Below are 17908 nucleotides of genomic sequence, written 5' to 3' on the forward strand. Positions count from 1 at the left end.
ATGCTTTCAATTTCTTGTCGTGAAAAGAAAAATACGGAAATATATTAAGAAAAACAAAGGCAAAATACAAAACCAAAGGGCGGAGTTTATTGCAAAATGCTTATTTCTCTACAAGAAACTGAACTGAAACATGTTTTTAAGTAACATGTTGTTGAAAAGAAACTATATGTTAAGGAAAAAAATCCAAAAAATAAGCCCCACCCACCCGCCCTAATCTCAATTGTGATGAATTTTTCATTCGTTGTCAGACCGAGGGGTGGAGCTTAATTGCAAAATCGTTGTTTCTCAACAAAAATTTACCATTTTAAACGTTTTAAATATGTGTGTTGTCGTGAAAATATTGTTACGTATATCCAGAACAAAGGCAAAGTTTAAGTTTTGCCTTCCCACCGCCATTAAAATTGTAATAATGTTATTCGTTGTGAATATTGAAATTGTAAAAAATCGTTATATTTCATATTGTAAATTGTGGAGACCAATTTTTTCTTTTTTATTAAATTACTAAAAATTCAAAATTTGAGTTATGCAACCAAACATACAAGTGAAAATTTGTATTAATAAACATAAGTACGTGGTTTATTACATTTGGATATGTAGCAAAGCATAAAATACTTTGGCCACAAGCTTGCTATTAAGCCTTTTTGGGAAGTTTTGCAGAAGTATATGTACTTACAAAGTACTGGTAATACGCATGATATTACGGATTCCGTTTTGATAAATCTTAATTCAGGAAATTTTTGATGTTTAGAAATATCATTATTAATAAACTATTTTCGTACATAAATCATGCATAAATCTCCTCATTAATAAATGATCACCGGAACAAATATTTTATCGTAGTATATAATTCTACTGTATAACACTTTTACTGAGAAGACTTTCACCAATAATCCTCGGTAGTATAGTGGTCAGTATCCCCGCCTGTCACGCGGGAGACCGGGGTTCGATTCCCCGCCGGGGAGGATTTTTTTTTGTTAAAATAGCACAATTTAAAAACCAATTCAATTTTTTCTTTCAAACAACTCAACTCACATAATATACCAAGTTTTTCCGCAATCTATACACACAAATACTCTTGAAAAAAATTAAAATAAAAATGACAACCACGTGACAGCTACTCAGCAACACATAACCCAACTTCTCGTGCAATGTAAAATTCGCAACCCAACATTTCCGAGTAATGAGTGTCTTTCACGACGAAATCGAAATCGAGGACTTCGAGTACGACGAAGACGACGAAATCTACTACTACCCATGTCCTTGCGGCGATAGATTCCAAATTTCGAAAGTACGACCCACATAACCTCAAATTCCCATGTCTTTCTAACTTAAAATTTCAGGAAGAACTGCTAACCGGAGAAGAAGTAGCCACGTGCCCTAGTTGCTCCCTCATAGTTAAAGTCATCTACGACCAGGAGGCATTCCAGGAGGAGCAAAATGAAGTAACGAAACTCTCAGAAGACTTGAAGAAGCTCGAAGTAACTAAATAAAATGAGCGGGAGAGGCGGACGTGGGGGCAGAGGCGGGCGCGGCGGCATCTCGAAATCCTTCAACCGGGAGCAGTTGAACGCCATGGGGGTTTTAAGCAACGAGGTTCTACCCGGACCGGTGACGCAGCCGCCGCCTTTGTACCCCTTACTAGATCACAAACCTGTGCCTTTAACAGTAAGTAGTAAGTTTTTCACACTACGTGGTTTGACTTGAAACTTGCAGCCTTCAGTGGAAACTGACTACCTCTTAATTCTCAAACAAGATTTGATCGACCATATGCAGTTGTCACCGTCGTATTTGAAAATGCCGTACGACAAGAACAAGCAGCCGGAGCAAGAAATTGACAAACTGGTGGCGCAGCTGCCAAGTGTGAAGGAGAAGTACGACTGGAAGTTGTTTCCGTCGGAGCTTCGCCCCAAAGTTTTGGCCCACCGGGTTAATAAAGCCAAAGTGAGTAAAAGCGTGGATGTGCAGCAGAGGTTGAACCAGCTGGAGAAGATTGAGGAGAAGACTGGCGATAAAGTCGTCAAAGAGGAGGAGGACGAGGAGGTGCAGGATGAAGAAGAGGAGATTATTGAGGAGGATCAAGATGAAGAGATGGACGACGGGACGGACTACGCTAATAACTACTTTGACAACGGGGAGGGGTACGAAGACGAGGATGATAACTTAGATGACGGACCTATTTTTTAGTGTGGGGGTGTGTAAATATTGAAAGCTCACGACGATTGAGGTTTATTTTAAATAAATTATTTATAAATTAAGGCACCAGTTTTGTAAAAGAGCAGTTCCGAGTCATGGAGGCACTATTCTTGCGACAATATGTACATATTGCAACGAACCAAAAATTTAAATATACATGTTATTCAGGACTATAGAATTCGCTATCTGCGAAATGCACACAGTCTATGCTAAATAATAAATTAAAAATCACATTGTTAATCAAATATAGCTAAGCAACCAGAGGGGATCTATTGAGTAGGCTTACTAGAGATCAATCACAAAACTTCGTTCTCCTCTCTGATTTGTACACTAAAATTGGGCTAATATTAACTAGGCAGTACCGCTTGAGTCCTATGATACCCTGTACTCGGATGGAAGACTTTGTAATATAACAACATAAATATTAATCCGGCGAAAAACGGGATAATATTTAAGTAAACGATCGGCTTATAGTAGATCTGCTCTTGCAGAGTGGGGTCTGCACTACAGTACCACACCACGTTCGCGATAGTGTTTTCTACAAAAAGGACTACATAGAAGAATAAATATTTTAAAAAAGTTGGTCCTTCAACTAGAGTAACGGGCGTGAAAATATACACCGTCCCGAAAATCGAGTAAAAAAACATATCGTAAACTTTGTTATGTTTACAAAAATTATTCTTCTGGTTCGTACACGACAACCACAACGTCATCACGAACCAATGGAGCAAAATTACCAAAATCGTTGGCACTAGATGCTTCGACGCTATCACACTGATGCATAAAATTCTAGAAACTGAAAAACAAACAATTAATCAAAGACAGTTTACAAGCGCTATATAAAGGTCAGAGTAAAAATTATTATGTCGCCAACCATCCTCCGCAAAGAATTGATGACGTTCTACCTTGCGCATGCGCATCATAAACATAACCTAAAATCTATTTATTGATTGCAAAATCAACTTAATAATTTTTCCTGTCCTTCAGCGCTTTCTACGTACTAACCCGTGACTAGAAAATGCCACATGAATTGAACTAGAGTACCCGGCCAGGAAATGTTGTTTTTATTTTTAAGCGAAACCCGCAACAACCTCTGATAAGAGGCCATCGACCACGCCATGCTCACGAACGAACTTCCGATTGAAAGCAACTGATGAAACACTAAAACCACACAAGATTAGATAAGATTAAAACCACCCACGTAACTCTGACTTACAGGTGAACGTGTCGCTCTGATTCAGGCTATTTTTATCATTACTATTTGTACTAAAAATGATCGCGAGTTGGAGTATTTGCTGCGGCGCTGCTTCGAGGAAACACTCGAGCACCCGCAGCAGCGCGACGTCAGAATCCTCCTTCACCATCAACTCGTAATATTTCCTCTGATTCTCAGGATCTTTATTTTTCTCGGCCCGTTTTGACTTGAGCGCGTATTGCAAAGCGTCAAAGTATCGCAGAACCGGCGCCAGTTGAAATATCAGAACGGCGAAACAACATAATCTTCTTTTGGTAAATTTGTCAGTCAGAGTGGCGCTGCGGTCGGCGTTGTCTTTGTCACTGTCGAGCATGTACATTCTTATACTGAAAACCGTGTTTATGAAAGCCGGTATGAGTATGAAAGCTAGAGTTGTGAAGAAGTAGGCGAATTGCTGGTGGTCGTAGTAGCGGTAGGCTATGTTACAGTCAAACAAGACATCGAGGAGATGGCTTATTATAGAGATGATGAAACCGGCTATGTCCCAGTTGGTCACACGGTCCACTGAAGGCAGTCGGTCTACGACGTCAGTAGTGGGCGCATACATCTTCGTTTGATATATCACTGTCATTATTCGCAGTTGGACGACCCGTCTTCCCACGATTCAACATCACACTGGAACCTGAGGCACTTTTGGCACTGAAAAACTAACATTGACATAGGTTATCAAAGCAAACATATTCCACTTTTATGCATACCATTTATTATCCGAATTTTATTATTCATGATTAGTTTCACGTAAATGACTCATGACCGAGTCTGGACACCTCCAACCTCAACAATTAATAAAATAAAGCTAAAAAAAAGAGATATGTCAATTTTTTTGTTGTGACGTTAGGGATTTTGACGACCGCTAAAAACCCCACGCGATCCACCACAAATTATAAAAAATTCGTCTACAAATTATTAATTATACAATCGCAATTAGTTGCGGTTCCCCTAGAGCTAAATTCTTTCAAAAATAAAATGCGGAGGACCTGTGGAATTTTTTAAAGTCCTTCAAAATAAAGCACCAGTTATTTCAAACATTTATCAAATTTCTCTCAAAAATAAAACCACCGGTGTCCTCTACGATTGGTCAAAGTTCTTCAAAAATAAAACATGTGAGATTTTTCAAGCTTGTTCTAAATTGTAATGCCGGTTATCCTAGAGGTTCTTCAAATTCCTTTCAAAAATAAAACATCCCGGACCTATGAGATTTTCTAAATTCCTTTAAGAATAAAACACCTGATACGCCTGAGATTACTGAAAAGTCTTTCAAAATAAAACACCACATAAAACGTTTGCAAAAATATAACATTGATAACATTCTTTAAGCTTCTTCAAAAATATAACAGCGGGTATCCCAGAGATTCTTTAAATTTCTTCAAAAGTAAAACACCAGGTGTGTGTGAGATTCCTAAAACTTCTTCAAAAACATAACACTGGGTATCCTAGAAATTCTTGAAATTTCTTCAAAAGCAAAACACCGGATGCCTCCGAGATTCTTCAAACTTTCTCAAAAATAAAACACCGAGTGTCCCTGAGATTCCTAAAACTTCTTCAAAAATAAAACACCGGTAGGCCTGAAATTCCTAAATTTTCTTCAAAATTAAAACGTCGGATGCCCCTGAGATTCTTCAAACTTCCTCAAAAATGAAACAACGAGTGCCCCTGAGATTTCTAAAACTTCTTCAAAAATAAAACACCAGGTGCCCCTGAGATTCCTAAAACTTCTTTAAAGATAAAACACCAGGTCCACCCGAGATTCCTAAATTTTCTTCAAAAATAAAACATCGGATCCCCACGAGATTTTTCAAACTTCCTCGAAAACGAAACACCGAGTGCCCCTAAAATTCCTAAAGCTTCTTCAAACATAAAACACCAGGTGTCCTTGAGATTCCTAAAACTTCTTCAAAACTAAAACAACGGGTGCCCCCAAGATTCCTAAATTTTCTTCAAAAATAAATAATCGGATGCCACCGAGATTTTTCAAACTTCCTCGAAAATGAAACACTGAGTGCCCCTGAGATTCCTAAAACTGCTTCAAAAATAAAGCACCCGGTACCCCTGAGATTCCTAAAACTTCTTTAAAAATAAAACACCGAGTGTCCCTGAGATTCCTAAAACTTCTTCAAAAATAAAACACCGGTAGGCCTGAAATTCCTAAATTTTCTTCAAAATTAAAACGTCAGATGCCCCTGAGATTCTTCAAACTTCCTCAAAAATGAAACAACGAGTGCCCCCAAGATTCCTAAATTTTCTTCAAAAATAAATCATCGGATGCCCCCGAAATTCTTCAAACTTCCTCAAAAATGAAACACCGAGTGCCCCTGAAATTCCTAAACCTTCTTCAAACATAAAACATCAGGTGCCCTTGAGATTCCTAAAACTTCTTCAAAACTAAAACAACGGGTGCCCCCAAGATTCCTAAATTTTCTTCAAAAATAAATAATCGGATGCCTCCGATATTTTTCAAACTTCCTCGAAAATGAAACACCGAGTGCCCCTGAGATTCCTAAAACTTCTTCAAAAATAAAGCACCCGGTACCCCTGAGATTCCTAAAACTTCTTTAAAAATAAAACACCAGGTGCACTTGAGATTCCTAAATTTTCTTCAAAAATAAAACATCGGATGCCCCCGAGATTCTTCAAACTTCCTCAAAAATGAAACACCGAGTGCCCCTGAGATTCCTAAAACTTCTTCAAATCTAAAACAACGGGTGCCCTCGAGATTCCTAAATTTTCTTCAAAAATAAATAATAGGATGCCTCCGAGATTTTTCAAACTTCCTCAAAAATGAAACACCGAGTACCCCTGAATTTCCTAAAACTTCTTCAAAAATAAAACACCGGGTGCCCCTGAAATACAAAATTTTCTTCAAAAATGAAATATCGGATGCCCCCAATATTCGTCAAACTTCCTCAAAAATGAAACACAGAATGCCCCTGAGATTCTTAAAACTTCTTCAAAAATAAAACACCAGGTGCCCCTGAGATTCCTAAAACTACTTTAAAAATAAAACACCAGGTGCACCTGAGATTCCTAAATTTTCTTCAAAAATAAATCATCGGATGCCCCCGAAATTCTTCAAACTTCCTCAAAAATGAAACACCGAGTGCCCCTGAAATTCCTAAACCTTCTTCAAACATAAAACATCAGGTGCCCTTGAGATTCCTAAAACTTCTTCAAAACTAAAACAACGGGTGCCCCCAAGATTCCTAAATTTTCTTCAAAAATAAATAATCGGATGCCTCCGATATTTTTCAAACTTCCTCGAAAATGAAACACCGAGTGCCCCTGAGATTCCTAAAACTTCTTCAAAAATAAAGCACCCGGTACCCCTGAGATTCCTAAAACTTCTTTAAAAATAAAACACCAGGTGCACTTGAGATTCCTAAATTTTCTTCAAAAATAAAACATCGGATGCCCCCGAGATTCTTCAAACTTCCTCAAAAATGAAACACCGAGTGCCCCTGAGATTCCTAAAACTTCTTCAAATCTAAAACAACGGGTGCCCTCGAGATTCCTAAATTTTCTTCAAAAATAAATAATAGGATGCCTCCGAGATTTTTCAAACTTCCTCAAAAATGAAACACCGAGTACCCCTGAATTTCCTAAAACTTCTTCAAAAATAAAACACCGGGTGCCCCTGAAATACAAAATTTTCTTCAAAAATGAAATATCGGATGCCCCCAATATTCGTCAAACTTCCTCAAAAATGAAACACAGAATGCCCCTGAGATTGTTAAAACTTCTTCAAAAATAAAACACCAGGTGCCCTTGAGATTCCTATAACTTCTTCAAAAATAAAACAACCGGTGCCACCAAAATTCCTAAATTTTCTTTAAAAATAAATCATGGGATGTCCCTGAGATTTTTCAAACTTCCTCAAAAATGAAACACCAAGTACCCCTGAGATTCTTAAAACTTTTTCAAAAATAAAACACCATGTGCCCTTGAGATCCCTAAAGCTTCTTCAAACATAAAACACCAGGTGCCCCTGTGATTTCTAAAACTTCTTCAAAACTAAAGGTGCCCTCAAGATTCCTAAATTTTCTTCAAAAATAAATCATCGGTTGCCTCCGAGATTTTTCAAACTTCCTCGAAAATGAAACACCGAGTGCCCCTGAATTTCCTAAAACTTCTTCAAATATAAAACACCGGGTACGCCTGAAATCCTAAATTTTCTTCAAAAATAAAACATCGGATGCCCACAATATTCTTCAAACTTCCTCAAAAATGCAACACCGAATGCCCCTGAGATTCCTAAAACTTCTTCAAAAATAAAACACCAGGTGCCCCCGAGATTCCTAAATTTTCTTCAAAAATAAATCATCGGATGCCTTTTCAAACTTCCTCGAGAATGAAACACCGAGCGCCCCTGAATTTCCTAAAACTTCTTCAAAAATAAAACACCGGGTGCCCCTGGAATCCTAAATTTTCTTCAAAAATAAAACATCGGATGCCCCAAATATTTTTCAAACTTCCTCAAAAATGAAACACCGAGTGCCCCTGAGATTCCTAAAACTTCTTCAAAAATAAAACACCAGGTGCCCTTGAGATTCCCATAACTTCTTCAAAAATAAAACAACGGGTGCCCCCAAGATTCCTAAATTTCCTTAATCAAAGCAAACATATTCCACTTTTATGCATACCATTTATTATCCGAATTTTATTATTCATGATTAGTTTCACGTAAGTGACTCATAACCGAGTCTGGACACCTCCAACCTCAACAATTAATAAAATAAAGCTAAAAAAAAAGAGATATGTCAATTTTTTGTTGTGATGTTAGGGATTTCGACGACCGCTAAAAACCCCACGCGATCCACCACAAATTATAAAAAATTCGTCTACAAATTATTAATTATACAATCGCAATTAATTGCTCAAACACCGTAAATATTTACCCAATAAACCTCCGGTCGACGTTCTTTTAAAAATTAACAACAACAAACATAACCCCAAGTACGTGACAGCTGGCGGTGACACAAAAATGTTCGCAAGACCCAAACTAAGTTTTCGCTTTTAATTAATACTACACTAGTTTAAGTAAAGTCGCTTCGATGGCTTCGCGGAGTCTCACCGACGTTTTTTTGTTGATGCGGAACAACGCGGTTCGCAGTAGGCACATCTACCCAGACCAGGTTAGTATTTCGCAAACGCAGCCCCCCATTGACCCAGCTTCCAGGACAACTCGGAGCGGATGCACCTAGTCTCGCTGAACGACGTAGAAGAGGGCTTGGGTGACCGCAACGACAACCGAATGCCCCCAATGTGGATAGACTACTTGGAGAAAGCTCAAATGATTTTGCCAAAGCTGAAAGTCAAGATTAACGAACTGAAAACGCTACATTCCAGACATTTACACAGGCCTACGTTTGACGAGAGTTCGGCTGATGAAGTGGCCATTGAAAATTGCACGCACGAAATCACGCGGATGTTTAACGAAACACACAGACTGGTGCAGATTATCAAGAGCCACTCGTCTGAAGGTAAATCGGGTGATTTAGTCCGTCGTGTCTAACTGCGGGTTTTAGGTCCCATGAAAGAACAACGGTTGACCATAAACGTCTACCATTCACTCGCGAGTGCTTTGCAGGAACTTTCAACCATGTTTAGATCGACCCAGAACAGCTATTTACGCCAAATTCAATCGCGTGAAGACCGCTCCAAAATCTACTTCGATAATCAGTTAGAAGATGAGGATTTGTATAGTCGGGAAGTAGACGACATCGACAATTATTTTATCAACTCGAAGCAGATGAGCCAGCAGCAGTTGTTGCTATTGGAAGAGGAGAACACGCGGTTCGCGCAAGAGCGCGAACAAGAAGTCAACGCCATTGTCAAGTCAATTGTCGATTTAAACGAGATTTTTAAAGATCTTAGTCAGATGGTGGCAGATCAGGGCACTGTGCTAGACAGAATTGACTATAACGTAGAACAAACTCAAATTCAGGTGTATGAGGGTTTCAAACAACTGCAAAAGGCTGACGCTTATCAACGCAAGAATCGCAAAATGTGCGCCATTCTTGTCCTGGCGATAACCACAATCCTACTATTTTTCATCTTAATCATTGTCAAATCCTAGTCATAACACGTAATTTTTATATAATTTATCCATTATCTACTAAGCCAAATATTTATTTATGTAAATAAAAACAAGTCAAGTTTAACATGTTTTTTATTTAAATTATATATAACACCCATGAAAATATGAAAGTATACAGTAACACAAAATAGTATTATGCAGTCTATTATACACAATGACGCCTCATAACTGAAATCTTTGCTAAATAAGCAACATCAGAAATTAAGACTAGACTTCTTTGTAAGATTCTAAAAGAAGCTTTTTGTACTCATCTTTTTTCTTCCACTTGTCGGCCGCGGTGGTGTTTAGCGGACTACTAATATTAGGTTCGCCCAATAAGGCTTGAATAGATAACAGAATAGTCCTAACGTCGTACAAAGCCGACCACTTCTCTTTCAAAATATCGAGGCAAATATTACCACTTGTGTCCACGTTGGGGTGAAAGCACGGCGTTATGAATTTAACTACGGGGGCCGTGTAGGGGTAGGAATTGGGGAACTGCAAACTCAGTTTGAACTTCAAATTGTCGTACACTGTGTCCTTGGGCCCCATGATGGTGCCTACCCACTTGAATAGATTGTCGCCCTCTGGAAACGCAGAGATGCTCTTATCTTCGGACATCATCAGAGTCATCAGTTCTTTGTGTAGTCTAGGACGAAAGACACGATCAGGGCTGCGCTAGCTGCAATTTTCGCTTTTCTTACCTTTTGGTCACTGCGTGGTTGTCGTTGGACACTTTTTTCGAACTTTCAGCTTGTTTTACATTTTCGGGCATCTGTTCCACGAACGGGTTGAAATTTTGGGCCATTTTCACAAAATTCACTTAGAAATTATCCTAAATCTACTTTTAATTGATTTGTTGAAAATTCGTTACAATGCAGATGGATGCCAAACGTCAAGTCGGGTTTAAATCGGCCAATGGCGGGCGGCGACGGAGTCACTAGATTCAAACAGCGAACGAAACAACAAAGTTGAACAAAGTCCCTAGTTTTTCGAAAATTTCCAAACGAGATTTCGAGATTTGGCTCCAAGAGTGTTCCAGTGATTTAAACCAAACGTCGAAATTCGTTGATTCCGATAATCCATTCCAGCGCGATACACCCAGCGCAAGCTTCGCGTTATTTGGTTAAATTAAGTTCCATAAAGTGAGGTTAGGCTGCATTGTTATTTTTCAAACTATTGAATGTTGTTGTTGTTGTTTAGATCATGCAGCGGCAACGAATCGCCCGAGAATTGGAAAAACTGGCGAGCGCCCCCCCGACGGGAATCAGCGTTGCCCCCAGAGACGACAAGCTCAACTTTCTCGAAGCGCAAATGATCGGCCCTGACAACACCCCATACAAGAATGGGGTGTTCAAAGTGCAGTTGCAGATTTCGGAGAAGTATCCCTTCTCACCACCCATAGTGAAATTTCTCACTAAGGTGTACCACCCTAACATTGACGACAACGGGCGCGTCTGCATGGATCTAACTAAACTACCACCAAAAGGTTGCTGGAGGCCGACTGTAGGTCTAGAAGGCGTGTTAATAGCAGTGAGAATGCTCCTAGAGAGCCCCAACGCCGATGACCCGTTAATGGTAGACATAGCAGATGAATACAACAACACCTACTCTGAGTTTGTTAAGAAAGCCCAAATGTATACAGAAAAGTATGCCTGTTAAATGAGTTGTATTTTGAGTTAATAAATTACATTTAATTACTGAGAAGCCCTCCTTTCCATTTCGATACTCCCACTATCAGTACTCTTCAAGTGAAGACTCCTCCTATTATCCTTCTTGTTGCTAGCGCTACTATCATTCAAATCATCATCTTCCTCACACTCTTCCGCCAAACTACTCCGCACAGCTTCAGCAAAAGCGTCAGGGTACTGCGTCGACAGCTTCGTTTTTATGGCACGAATTTTTTTGAAAATGTAGTCCAAGTCTTTTTTCGTTTCAAGCAACAACTGCGTGTGCTTCTTGAACTCTGGCCCGATAGTCTTGAGACGGTTGGCACTTAATGCGTTACAGTTTGTGAGCATTTCGTTTGTTTTTTCGAATCTTTGTAGCCTTAAATGAGAGAGGTGTTAGGTTTTGGGGGGTTATGGTGTGGGTGAGTTACATTTGTTTCTGGGCTCTTATCATTGTTTCGACATCTTGTTGATCAACTATTCCGGCTAAGCCTTGTATGAAAACCTCCGGGGCGGTGTAGTTTTGGAAACACTCGATGCTGAAATCGCTCTCGGGGGTACCTTTGCTGTCGTCCATTGTGAGAAATCGCGTTTTTATTCTTTTTTGGAAAATTTCATTTTTAAGTGAGGTTATGGTTAAGTATACAATTTGTGGGTGACGTCACGATGCGGAATGGTTGCGCACGACAGGACCGAACTTAAAATTGTTGGAGGGGCGTGTGGCGATAAATTCAAATTAACTTAGTCAAATTTATTAGATATCTATTTAAACATTTGTTGTTCGAAATGTACACGCTGAGAATGCAACTTTGTTATCACAGTAACATGTATTAGTCCGACAAGTTCCATTTGTGAAGCCTTGGTCTAAACAGTTCAAGTGACAAGTTTTTTCAGGAGTTGGTTTTGGTAGTGATCGTAAAATGCGACCTAAGAAAATATTTTTTAGAGATAGGACAGATTTTAGTAATGTGCATTTATTTTTTGTGTGTTTTGTAATTACCTGTAGCACTGCCATCTTCAGCAGGGTAACAGAGAACCCTATTCACTGTAATATGCGACAAAAGAACAACCGCAAACAAAATTATTGTAGTCTTCATTGTAAGTTTTTTAACAAAGTGCAACGTCTGCCTGGTCTTATAAACAATTTTAAAGCTAGGTGGATCCCCACTTCTAGAGAGTGCATGTGGAATAGTAATTCCCCAGCAGGTTAATAAAATCAACATCATAAAATTCAAATTCTTGCAACTGCACACACATGATATATTATTTTTAGCGTTTGTTGAAAAATCCGTTGAGATAACCTCAGATCTAAGGTCAGGCTTCGTTTTAATAATAGCTTTTGGTTCATATTTATTTATTTATCATCCTCGACATTACATATTTTAAAAATATATCTATTTTTTATCAATTTACTTATTGCTGCAGTAACAAGCGTTACCCCTACATCTCCCAACTTGGAATTCTTGTGACCAACAAACTAAATCGCACTCAGACTCTGTGATTGGCTTTCCCGACTTGTTAAGAATGTGACAAGTTTTTTCTTCTCTTTTCGGTCTCAGTTTTCGTACCAAAGCATCTGAAATCGTCACACATTAATTTTCTTATTTATTACAAAAAAAAAGTTAAATATACTTACACGTTTCATAGTGTTCGTCGATTGGGATAGCACTTACGGCGCCCAAAATGATGTTGAAAAGAAGTATAACTGACAGAAATGTTACGAGGACCTTCATATTGAACCAGTGGCAAACTTTAATCTGAGCTACTACAAATCTGAACGTCATTTAAATACCATGGCTTAAAGTCAGGGGATTTTTTGGTACACAGATGTCAGAAAATTTGTTTAAAAAAATTGGTCTAAAGAGTTTAGACAGTACTTCCCTCGCTGTCGGAAACTTGACGACTGCATGCCTATTGTGTTTTTTTCTCATTACATTTTTGTAGTGGGAATTTAAAAAAAAAATTGCGATGACGTCATCAACATTTTTGCAAGGACACGTATATCAGTTGGGATAGATGTAGTGTAATACTAAGAATAAAATTATTATATTCTCAAATTTTCGGGAAAATGAATTGCGTCGTTTTGAATATTGATTTATAATAATCAATAAAATAACGAAACAATTTACTCACGTATACGTATCAGAGGCAACTGAAAATCGTGTATGTATAAACATTCTTAATTTAAGATGACAAGCGTAACAGCATACGTGAGAATCAAAGAGAGAAACTGTAAACAAAACGACCATCGGTTTTATTGCTTCGACTTCCGCTTATTATATAAAACATTGGGTTTTATTTTAATTCTTGACGGTGAAATTCACAATTGGTTGATTATAAACATGTCTATTTCACATTCGCGGAACCATGTGAGCGCATAAAACAAATGCAGGTCTGTAATGTTAAAGTCGATGTAAATAAGCGTGCTACCCTTATGTTTCAACCGAGTTTTTCCTTTAACAAATTTTGTGTCTACCAAATTGGGTTGGTTGGGGTGTAATACTAATAATAAGTGTTGCCTTTAATTTAATCAATAAAATAAATTGACTTCATTAATTTTTTTGAACCACCTCTTAAGAAAATCTAAAAAATATGAATGGAATGATAAATCACAAGTACGAACTCATCATATTTTTTGCATTTTAGATAGGATTTATTCAGCAAAATTTAAGGGTGACGTCATCAATTTTTTTAGGAGGGATGAACAAATACATTTTGAACAAAAGTTTACCATGCTTATAATAACTTTAAAATATTCCCAAGATTTCAAAGCATTCGGTTTTGTAATTCCTGATTAAATCGATAAAATAAATTCACGCCTTCATTAATTTTTTTGAGTCACCTTGCATTTGCAAATCCAAAAATATGAATGGAATGATAAATCACAAGTACAGACTCATCATATTTTGTACATTTCAGATACGATTTATTCGGCAAACTTTTGAGCTGACGTCATCAGTTTTTTGTAGAAGATAACCAAATATATTTTGACTAAAAATTTATTATGCTCTTTATAACCTTAAAACATCTGCAAGACTTCAAAGCATTCGGTTTTGTAGTTCCTGATTAAATCAATAAAATAAATTTACGCATTCATTAATTTTTTTGAGTCACCCTGTATATGCAAATCGAAAAAATTTGAATGGAATGATAAATCACAAGAAGAGACTCACCATATTTTGTACATTTTAGATAGGATTTATACAGCAAAATTTTGTAGTGACGTCATAAATTTTTTAGGGGGGAGGACCAAATACGTTTTGATCAAAAATTTACCATGCTTATGATAATTTTAAAATATCTTCAAGATTTCGAAGCATTCGGTTTTGTAGTTCCTGAGTAAATCAGTAAAATAAATTTACGCTTTCATTTATTTTCTTGAATCACCCTGTATATGCAAATCCAAAAAATATGAATGGAGTGATAGATCACAAGTACAGACTGATCATATTTTGTACATTTTAGATATGATTTATTCGGCAAATTTTCGAGCTGACGTCATCAAGTTTTTGGAGGGGATAAGAAAATATATTTTGACTAAACATTTATTATGCCCTTTATAACCTTAAAACATGTGCAAGATGTCAGAGCATTCCGTTTTGTAGTTCCTGATTAAATCAATAAAATATATTTACGCATTCATTAATTTTTTTGAGTCACTCTGTATATGCAAATCCAAAAAATATGAATGGAGTGATAGATCACAAGTACAGACTCATCATATTTTGTACATTTTAGATATGATTTATTCCACAAACTTTTGAGCTGACGTCATCAAGTTTTTGGAGGGGATAAGCAAATATTTTTTGACTAAAGATTTATGATGCTCTTTATAGCCTTAAAACATCTGCAACATTTCAAAGCATTCTGGTTAGCAGATTAAAAATTAAATTTCAAAATGTTGTTTTATAATTTTGATTTTTTTTCCAAAAATCTGGACGTTTCGGGTGAAAAGTCGATTCAGAGTTGTAAACTACATGTGTAGGACTATGTTATTTTATACAATTGAAAACACATTTACTATGTACAATTTTGAAGTGACGTCATCGCATTAGTGGTAGGGATGATTAGACAAATTTTGGTTAGCGTTTTACCATCTACATGATATTCTTAATATAAGTACAAAATTTCACAACAATCGGTCGAGTACTTTCGGAGATTATCTGTCTAATAAAAATCTGGGGGCAGACGGACAGACGGACAGACGGACGGACAGACGGACGGACAGACGGACGGACAGACGGACGGACAGACGGACAGACGGACAGACAGACGGAAATGGGAGACCTATTTCTTCGTCTTCTAGGGGTCATGAAAGATCGAGAAAACGTAAAAGTAGAGAGTCGGCCGACGGACTGATTACAATACTTCCTTTGCTTACGCTCGGGAAGTAAAAAGGAATTTATATAATTATTGTTTATTAAACTCCTTCAACTTAATTTACAATTTATTTCTAAGACTAACTCTAATACATTATGTGGGGCTGCAATAACAAGCATTACCCTTACATCTTCCAACTTCGTAACTCTGTTCCCAGCAAACTAAATCGCACTGAGATTCTGTGATTGGCTTTCCCGATCTGTTAAGAATGTGACAAGTTTTTTCTCCTCTTTTGGGTCTCAGTCTTCGTATCAAAGCTTCTAAAAATAGTCACCCATAAACCTTTCACTTTATATAAATAAAAGGTAAATAAACTTACCCGTTTCGTAGTTTTCATCGACCGGAATAGCATTTACAACACCCAAAATGATGTTCACAAGAAGTATTACAGACAGAATTTTTACTAGGGCCTTCATCTTGTAGACAACAGTCAAGCTGGATGCAAACTTAGTCTGAGAAACAACAAATTCGGACGTGATTTATATGCCACGGTTTAAAACTGGGGGATTTACGCATATCTATCTGAAAAATTGTGACGAGAGGGACTTTTTGAAACAAAAGTGAATAAAAAATTTTCTTTGATTTTTTTTAAGGTAACATTTATTTAAACGAAAATTTTTCCTTCCTTCCTTTCCAGAAAAAAACATGAACCTTTAACTGTACTCTTACTTATTTATGTTTACGTTTGTTTGACCGCGGGGATTTTTTTATACCCATAGCAATGAACTCTGGCTTGTAAAGTCACTGAGATAATCCATGACGCAACTTCTGTACACAGAACAGAGTTTAATACCTGCAAATTGTAATTCCCCACGTTTATTCGCAGCACGCTTAACAATAAATCGGTCACAATGTTTACAATTATTGTATTAGTTTATTTTTATTTTAATGAACACGTTTTTATCCAGCGACTATTAATGACTGAAACAAATTTTTGTTTTTTTTTTCATTGTTTTTTTAAATTTACTGTTACATCATAAAATTAAAATCATTATTTAATTCATGTTTTAAGTTTCTTGTTATGAAAAAAAGACTGCCCCGCCCACCCACCCCATCTCAATTGTGATGATTTTTTTTATTCGTCGTGCGCATGGGGGCGGAGCTTAATGGCAATCCTCATTTTTTTCGAAGAAATTACGATGTGAAACATGTTCTTAAGTAATCGTGTTGTTCAAACAAAAACTACGTGTATTAAGTAAAAAGAGCCAAAGATTAAGCCCTACCTATAACCGCCCCAATCTCAATTGTGTTGAATTTTGTATTTGTTGTCATACCGAGGGGCGGAGCATAATTGCAACATTTATATTTCGCTACAACAATTTACTATTTTAAACATGTTTTAAGTTTCTTGTTATAAAAAAAGACTGCGCATATTATTACACACTTATAAGAAAGCAATAGCCCCGCCCACCCGCCCACCTCTTGTTTCTGGTGACTGATCTTAATACTGTTACTTAATGGAAACACAATTATCTTATAGAATCTTAGGCAAACACGTTACACCATTGGCAAAAAAATTGGCAAGCCGTAAACAAAGTACCTAGAAAGTATTAAATTGGTATTAAATAAAAATATCAAATCTGAGAATTACAAAAAATGCAACATTACTGATGCTCCTCCCACTCACTCAAGCTCCACCTTAAAATATCGTTTCATTGGCTCGGAGATCAGGGAGGCGCTAAATTCTACTACAATGTGTCTATTTTAACTAACTTTTTTAATATTTCTATATAAACGTTGGTGGCAAGGTCGTTTTTCGAATAAGTGCTAAAATAAAAAAAAAAAATGTTTTCTATAGATTCAATTGTTTGTCAATTTAAACCCAACTTCCATCTCAGAGCCAATAGAAAGGGTCATCAAAAGGGAATACGGGTAGGTGGGTGGGGCTACAATCTTTTAAGAAAATATCAAATGTGATAATTACATTTAAAAAGCAACATTACAGATGCTCCTCCCACCCACTCAAGTTCCACCTTAAAATATCATTTCATTGGCCCGGAGGCAAGGACGGCGGTAAATTGTGTTTACTTTAAAATGATTTTTTTTTAATATATCTATGTAAACGTTGGTGGCAAAATAGTTTTTCGAATAAGTGTCAAAATTTAAAAAAAAATTGTTCTCTATAAATTCAATTATTTGTCAATTTAAATCCAACTTCCAATTCAAAGCCAATAAAAAGGGTCATCAAAATGGAATAAGGGTGGGTGGGCGGGGCTCCAGTCTTTCTCTCAAGCAATAGCCCCGCCCACCCACCCACCTCTCGATTCTAGTGACTGATCTTATTTCTGATTCAATTATTATTTGTAATTATTTGTCAATTTTCAATTTAAATCCAAT

The 17908-nt window shown here is 37.1% G+C and overlaps 7 protein-coding genes, 2 long non-coding RNA genes and 1 other non-coding gene across 14 annotated transcripts; 5 read left to right on the plus strand and 5 right to left on the minus strand.

Moving 5' to 3' along the window:
* The first annotated feature begins 890 nt into the window (after positions 1-890).
* On the plus strand, positions 891-962 carry Trnad-guc (transfer RNA aspartic acid (anticodon GUC)). The gene has a single exon. It is a non-coding gene; the product is annotated as a tRNA-Asp (tRNA).
* A 151-nt stretch (positions 963-1113) lies between these two features.
* Positions 1114-1490, plus strand: LOC135126250 (diphthamide biosynthesis protein 3). Its single transcript, XM_064052160.1, has 2 exons — positions 1114-1288; positions 1341-1490. The coding sequence occupies exons 1-2, from the start codon at positions 1181-1183 to the stop codon at positions 1488-1490; spliced, it is 258 nt and encodes an 85-aa protein (XP_063908230.1). The 5' UTR covers positions 1114-1180.
* A 1-nt stretch (position 1491) lies between these two features.
* On the plus strand, positions 1492-2255 carry LOC135126246 (DNA-directed RNA polymerase III subunit RPC7-like). The gene is made up of 2 exons (XM_064052153.1): positions 1492-1665; positions 1714-2255. The coding sequence occupies exons 1-2, from the start codon at positions 1492-1494 to the stop codon at positions 2182-2184; spliced, it is 645 nt and encodes a 214-aa protein (XP_063908223.1). The 3' UTR covers positions 2185-2255.
* Positions 2211-8142, minus strand: LOC135126244 (XK-related protein 6-like). 3 transcript variants are annotated; one of them, XM_064052150.1, is made up of 4 exons: positions 8086-8142; positions 3410-4095; positions 3199-3354; positions 2211-2989 (listed from the first exon to the last, which is right to left on the minus strand). In XM_064052150.1, the coding sequence occupies exons 2-4, from the start codon at positions 4017-4019 to the stop codon at positions 2541-2543; spliced, it is 1215 nt and encodes a 404-aa protein (XP_063908220.1). In that variant the 5' UTR covers positions 4020-4095; positions 8086-8142; the 3' UTR covers positions 2211-2540. The 3 variants fall into 3 exon arrangements, with proteins under 3 accessions (XP_063908220.1, XP_063908219.1, XP_063908218.1); XM_064052149.1 differs by lacking the exon at positions 8086-8142 and adding an exon at positions 4147-4287 and having other exon boundaries at positions 3410-4087; XM_064052148.1 differs by lacking the exon at positions 8086-8142 and adding an exon at positions 4147-4287.
* An 85-nt stretch (positions 8143-8227) lies between these two features.
* On the plus strand, positions 8228-9606 carry LOC135126245 (syntaxin-16). The gene is made up of 3 exons (XM_064052152.1): positions 8228-8577; positions 8622-8925; positions 8971-9606. Exons 1-3 carry the CDS (start codon positions 8497-8499, stop codon positions 9519-9521), a joined length of 936 nt encoding a protein of 311 aa, XP_063908222.1. The 5' UTR covers positions 8228-8496; the 3' UTR covers positions 9522-9606.
* Positions 9597-10432, minus strand: Vih (vihar). The gene is made up of 2 exons (XM_064052154.1): positions 10226-10432; positions 9597-10170 (listed from the first exon to the last, which is right to left on the minus strand). Exons 1-2 carry the CDS (start codon positions 10327-10329, stop codon positions 9750-9752), a joined length of 525 nt encoding a protein of 174 aa, XP_063908224.1. The 5' UTR covers positions 10330-10432; the 3' UTR covers positions 9597-9749.
* On the minus strand, positions 10390-12426 carry LOC135126248 (kxDL motif-containing protein CG10681). 2 transcript variants are annotated; one of them, XM_064052156.1, is made up of 4 exons: positions 12192-12426; positions 11623-12118; positions 11213-11570; positions 10390-10461 (listed from the first exon to the last, which is right to left on the minus strand). In XM_064052156.1, exons 2-3 carry the CDS (start codon positions 11766-11768, stop codon positions 11219-11221), a joined length of 498 nt encoding a protein of 165 aa, XP_063908226.1. In that variant the 5' UTR covers positions 11769-12118; positions 12192-12426; the 3' UTR covers positions 10390-10461; positions 11213-11218. The 2 variants fall into 2 exon arrangements, with proteins under 2 accessions (XP_063908226.1, XP_063908225.1); XM_064052155.1 differs by lacking the exon at positions 10390-10461 and having other exon boundaries at positions 11174-11570.
* LOC135126249 (ubiquitin-conjugating enzyme E2 T-like) lies at positions 10510-11228 on the plus strand. 2 transcript variants are annotated; one of them, XM_064052158.1, is made up of 2 exons: positions 10510-10671; positions 10725-11228. In XM_064052158.1, the coding sequence occupies exon 2, from the start codon at positions 10728-10730 to the stop codon at positions 11181-11183; it is 456 nt and encodes a 151-aa protein (XP_063908228.1). In that variant the 5' UTR covers positions 10510-10671; positions 10725-10727; the 3' UTR covers positions 11184-11228. The 2 variants fall into 2 exon arrangements, with proteins under 2 accessions (XP_063908228.1, XP_063908227.1); XM_064052157.1 differs by having other exon boundaries at positions 10510-10666.
* Positions 12427-12528: 102 nt separating the features above from the next.
* LOC135126009 (uncharacterized) lies at positions 12529-13081 on the minus strand. Its single transcript, XR_010279989.1, has 2 exons — positions 12828-13081; positions 12529-12767 (listed from the first exon to the last, which is right to left on the minus strand). It is a non-coding gene; the product is annotated as an uncharacterized LOC135126009 (long non-coding RNA).
* Positions 13082-15592: 2511 nt separating this feature from the next.
* LOC135126010 (uncharacterized) lies at positions 15593-16164 on the minus strand. The gene is made up of 2 exons (XR_010279990.1): positions 15891-16164; positions 15593-15831 (listed from the first exon to the last, which is right to left on the minus strand). It is a non-coding gene; the product is annotated as an uncharacterized LOC135126010 (long non-coding RNA).
* Between the last annotated feature and the right edge of the window lie 1744 nt (positions 16165-17908).

Source organism: Zophobas morio, unplaced genomic scaffold (genome assembly GCF_036711695.1).
Source record: "Zophobas morio isolate AGI-343-1 ecotype UQ-CSIRO unplaced genomic scaffold, CSIRO_AGI_Zmor_V1 ptg000010l, whole genome shotgun sequence".
Taxonomy (NCBI): Eukaryota; Metazoa; Arthropoda; class Insecta; order Coleoptera; family Tenebrionidae; genus Zophobas; species Zophobas morio.

Bases quoted from the DNA above. Each gene is read 5' to 3' on its own strand.
- LOC135126250 (XM_064052160.1), top strand. From the start codon at position 1,181: ATGAGTGTCTTTCACGACGAAATCGAAATCGAGGACTTCGAGTACGAC. The intron at 1,289-1,340 runs GTACGACCCACA...TTAAAATTTCAG, and splicing joins ATAGATTCCAAATTTCGAAA to GAAGAACTGCTAACCGGAGA.
- LOC135126246 (XM_064052153.1), top strand. From the start codon at position 1,492: ATGAGCGGGAGAGGCGGACGTGGGGGCAGAGGCGGGCGCGGCGGCATC. The intron at 1,666-1,713 runs GTAAGTAGTAAG...TGAAACTTGCAG, and splicing joins ACAAACCTGTGCCTTTAACA to CCTTCAGTGGAAACTGACTA.
- LOC135126244 (XM_064052150.1), bottom strand. From the start codon at position 4,019: ATGACAGTGATATATCAAACGAAGATGTATGCGCCCACTACTGACGTC. The intron at 3,355-3,409 runs GTAAGTCAGAGT...GTGTGGTTTTAG, and splicing joins TCAGAGCGACACGTTCACCT to TGTTTCATCAGTTGCTTTCA. The intron at 2,990-3,198 runs GTTAGTACGTAG...TTTGTTTTTCAG, and splicing joins GTGGCATTTTCTAGTCACGG to TTTCTAGAATTTTATGCATC.
- LOC135126245 (XM_064052152.1), top strand. From the start codon at position 8,497: ATGGCTTCGCGGAGTCTCACCGACGTTTTTTTGTTGATGCGGAACAAC. The intron at 8,578-8,621 runs GTTAGTATTTCG...CCCAGCTTCCAG, and splicing joins GGCACATCTACCCAGACCAG to GACAACTCGGAGCGGATGCA. The intron at 8,926-8,970 runs GTAAATCGGGTG...TGCGGGTTTTAG, and splicing joins CAAGAGCCACTCGTCTGAAG to GTCCCATGAAAGAACAACGG.
- Vih (XM_064052154.1), bottom strand. From the start codon at position 10,329: ATGGCCCAAAATTTCAACCCGTTCGTGGAACAGATGCCCGAAAATGTA. The intron at 10,171-10,225 runs GTAAGAAAAGCG...CTTTCGTCCTAG, and splicing joins AACCACGCAGTGACCAAAAG to ACTACACAAAGAACTGATGA.
- LOC135126249 (XM_064052158.1), top strand. From the start codon at position 10,728: ATGCAGCGGCAACGAATCGCCCGAGAATTGGAAAAACTGGCGAGCGCC.
- LOC135126248 (XM_064052156.1), bottom strand. From the start codon at position 11,768: ATGGACGACAGCAAAGGTACCCCCGAGAGCGATTTCAGCATCGAGTGT. The intron at 11,571-11,622 runs GTAACTCACCCA...CTCTCATTTAAG, and splicing joins ATAAGAGCCCAGAAACAAAT to GCTACAAAGATTCGAAAAAA.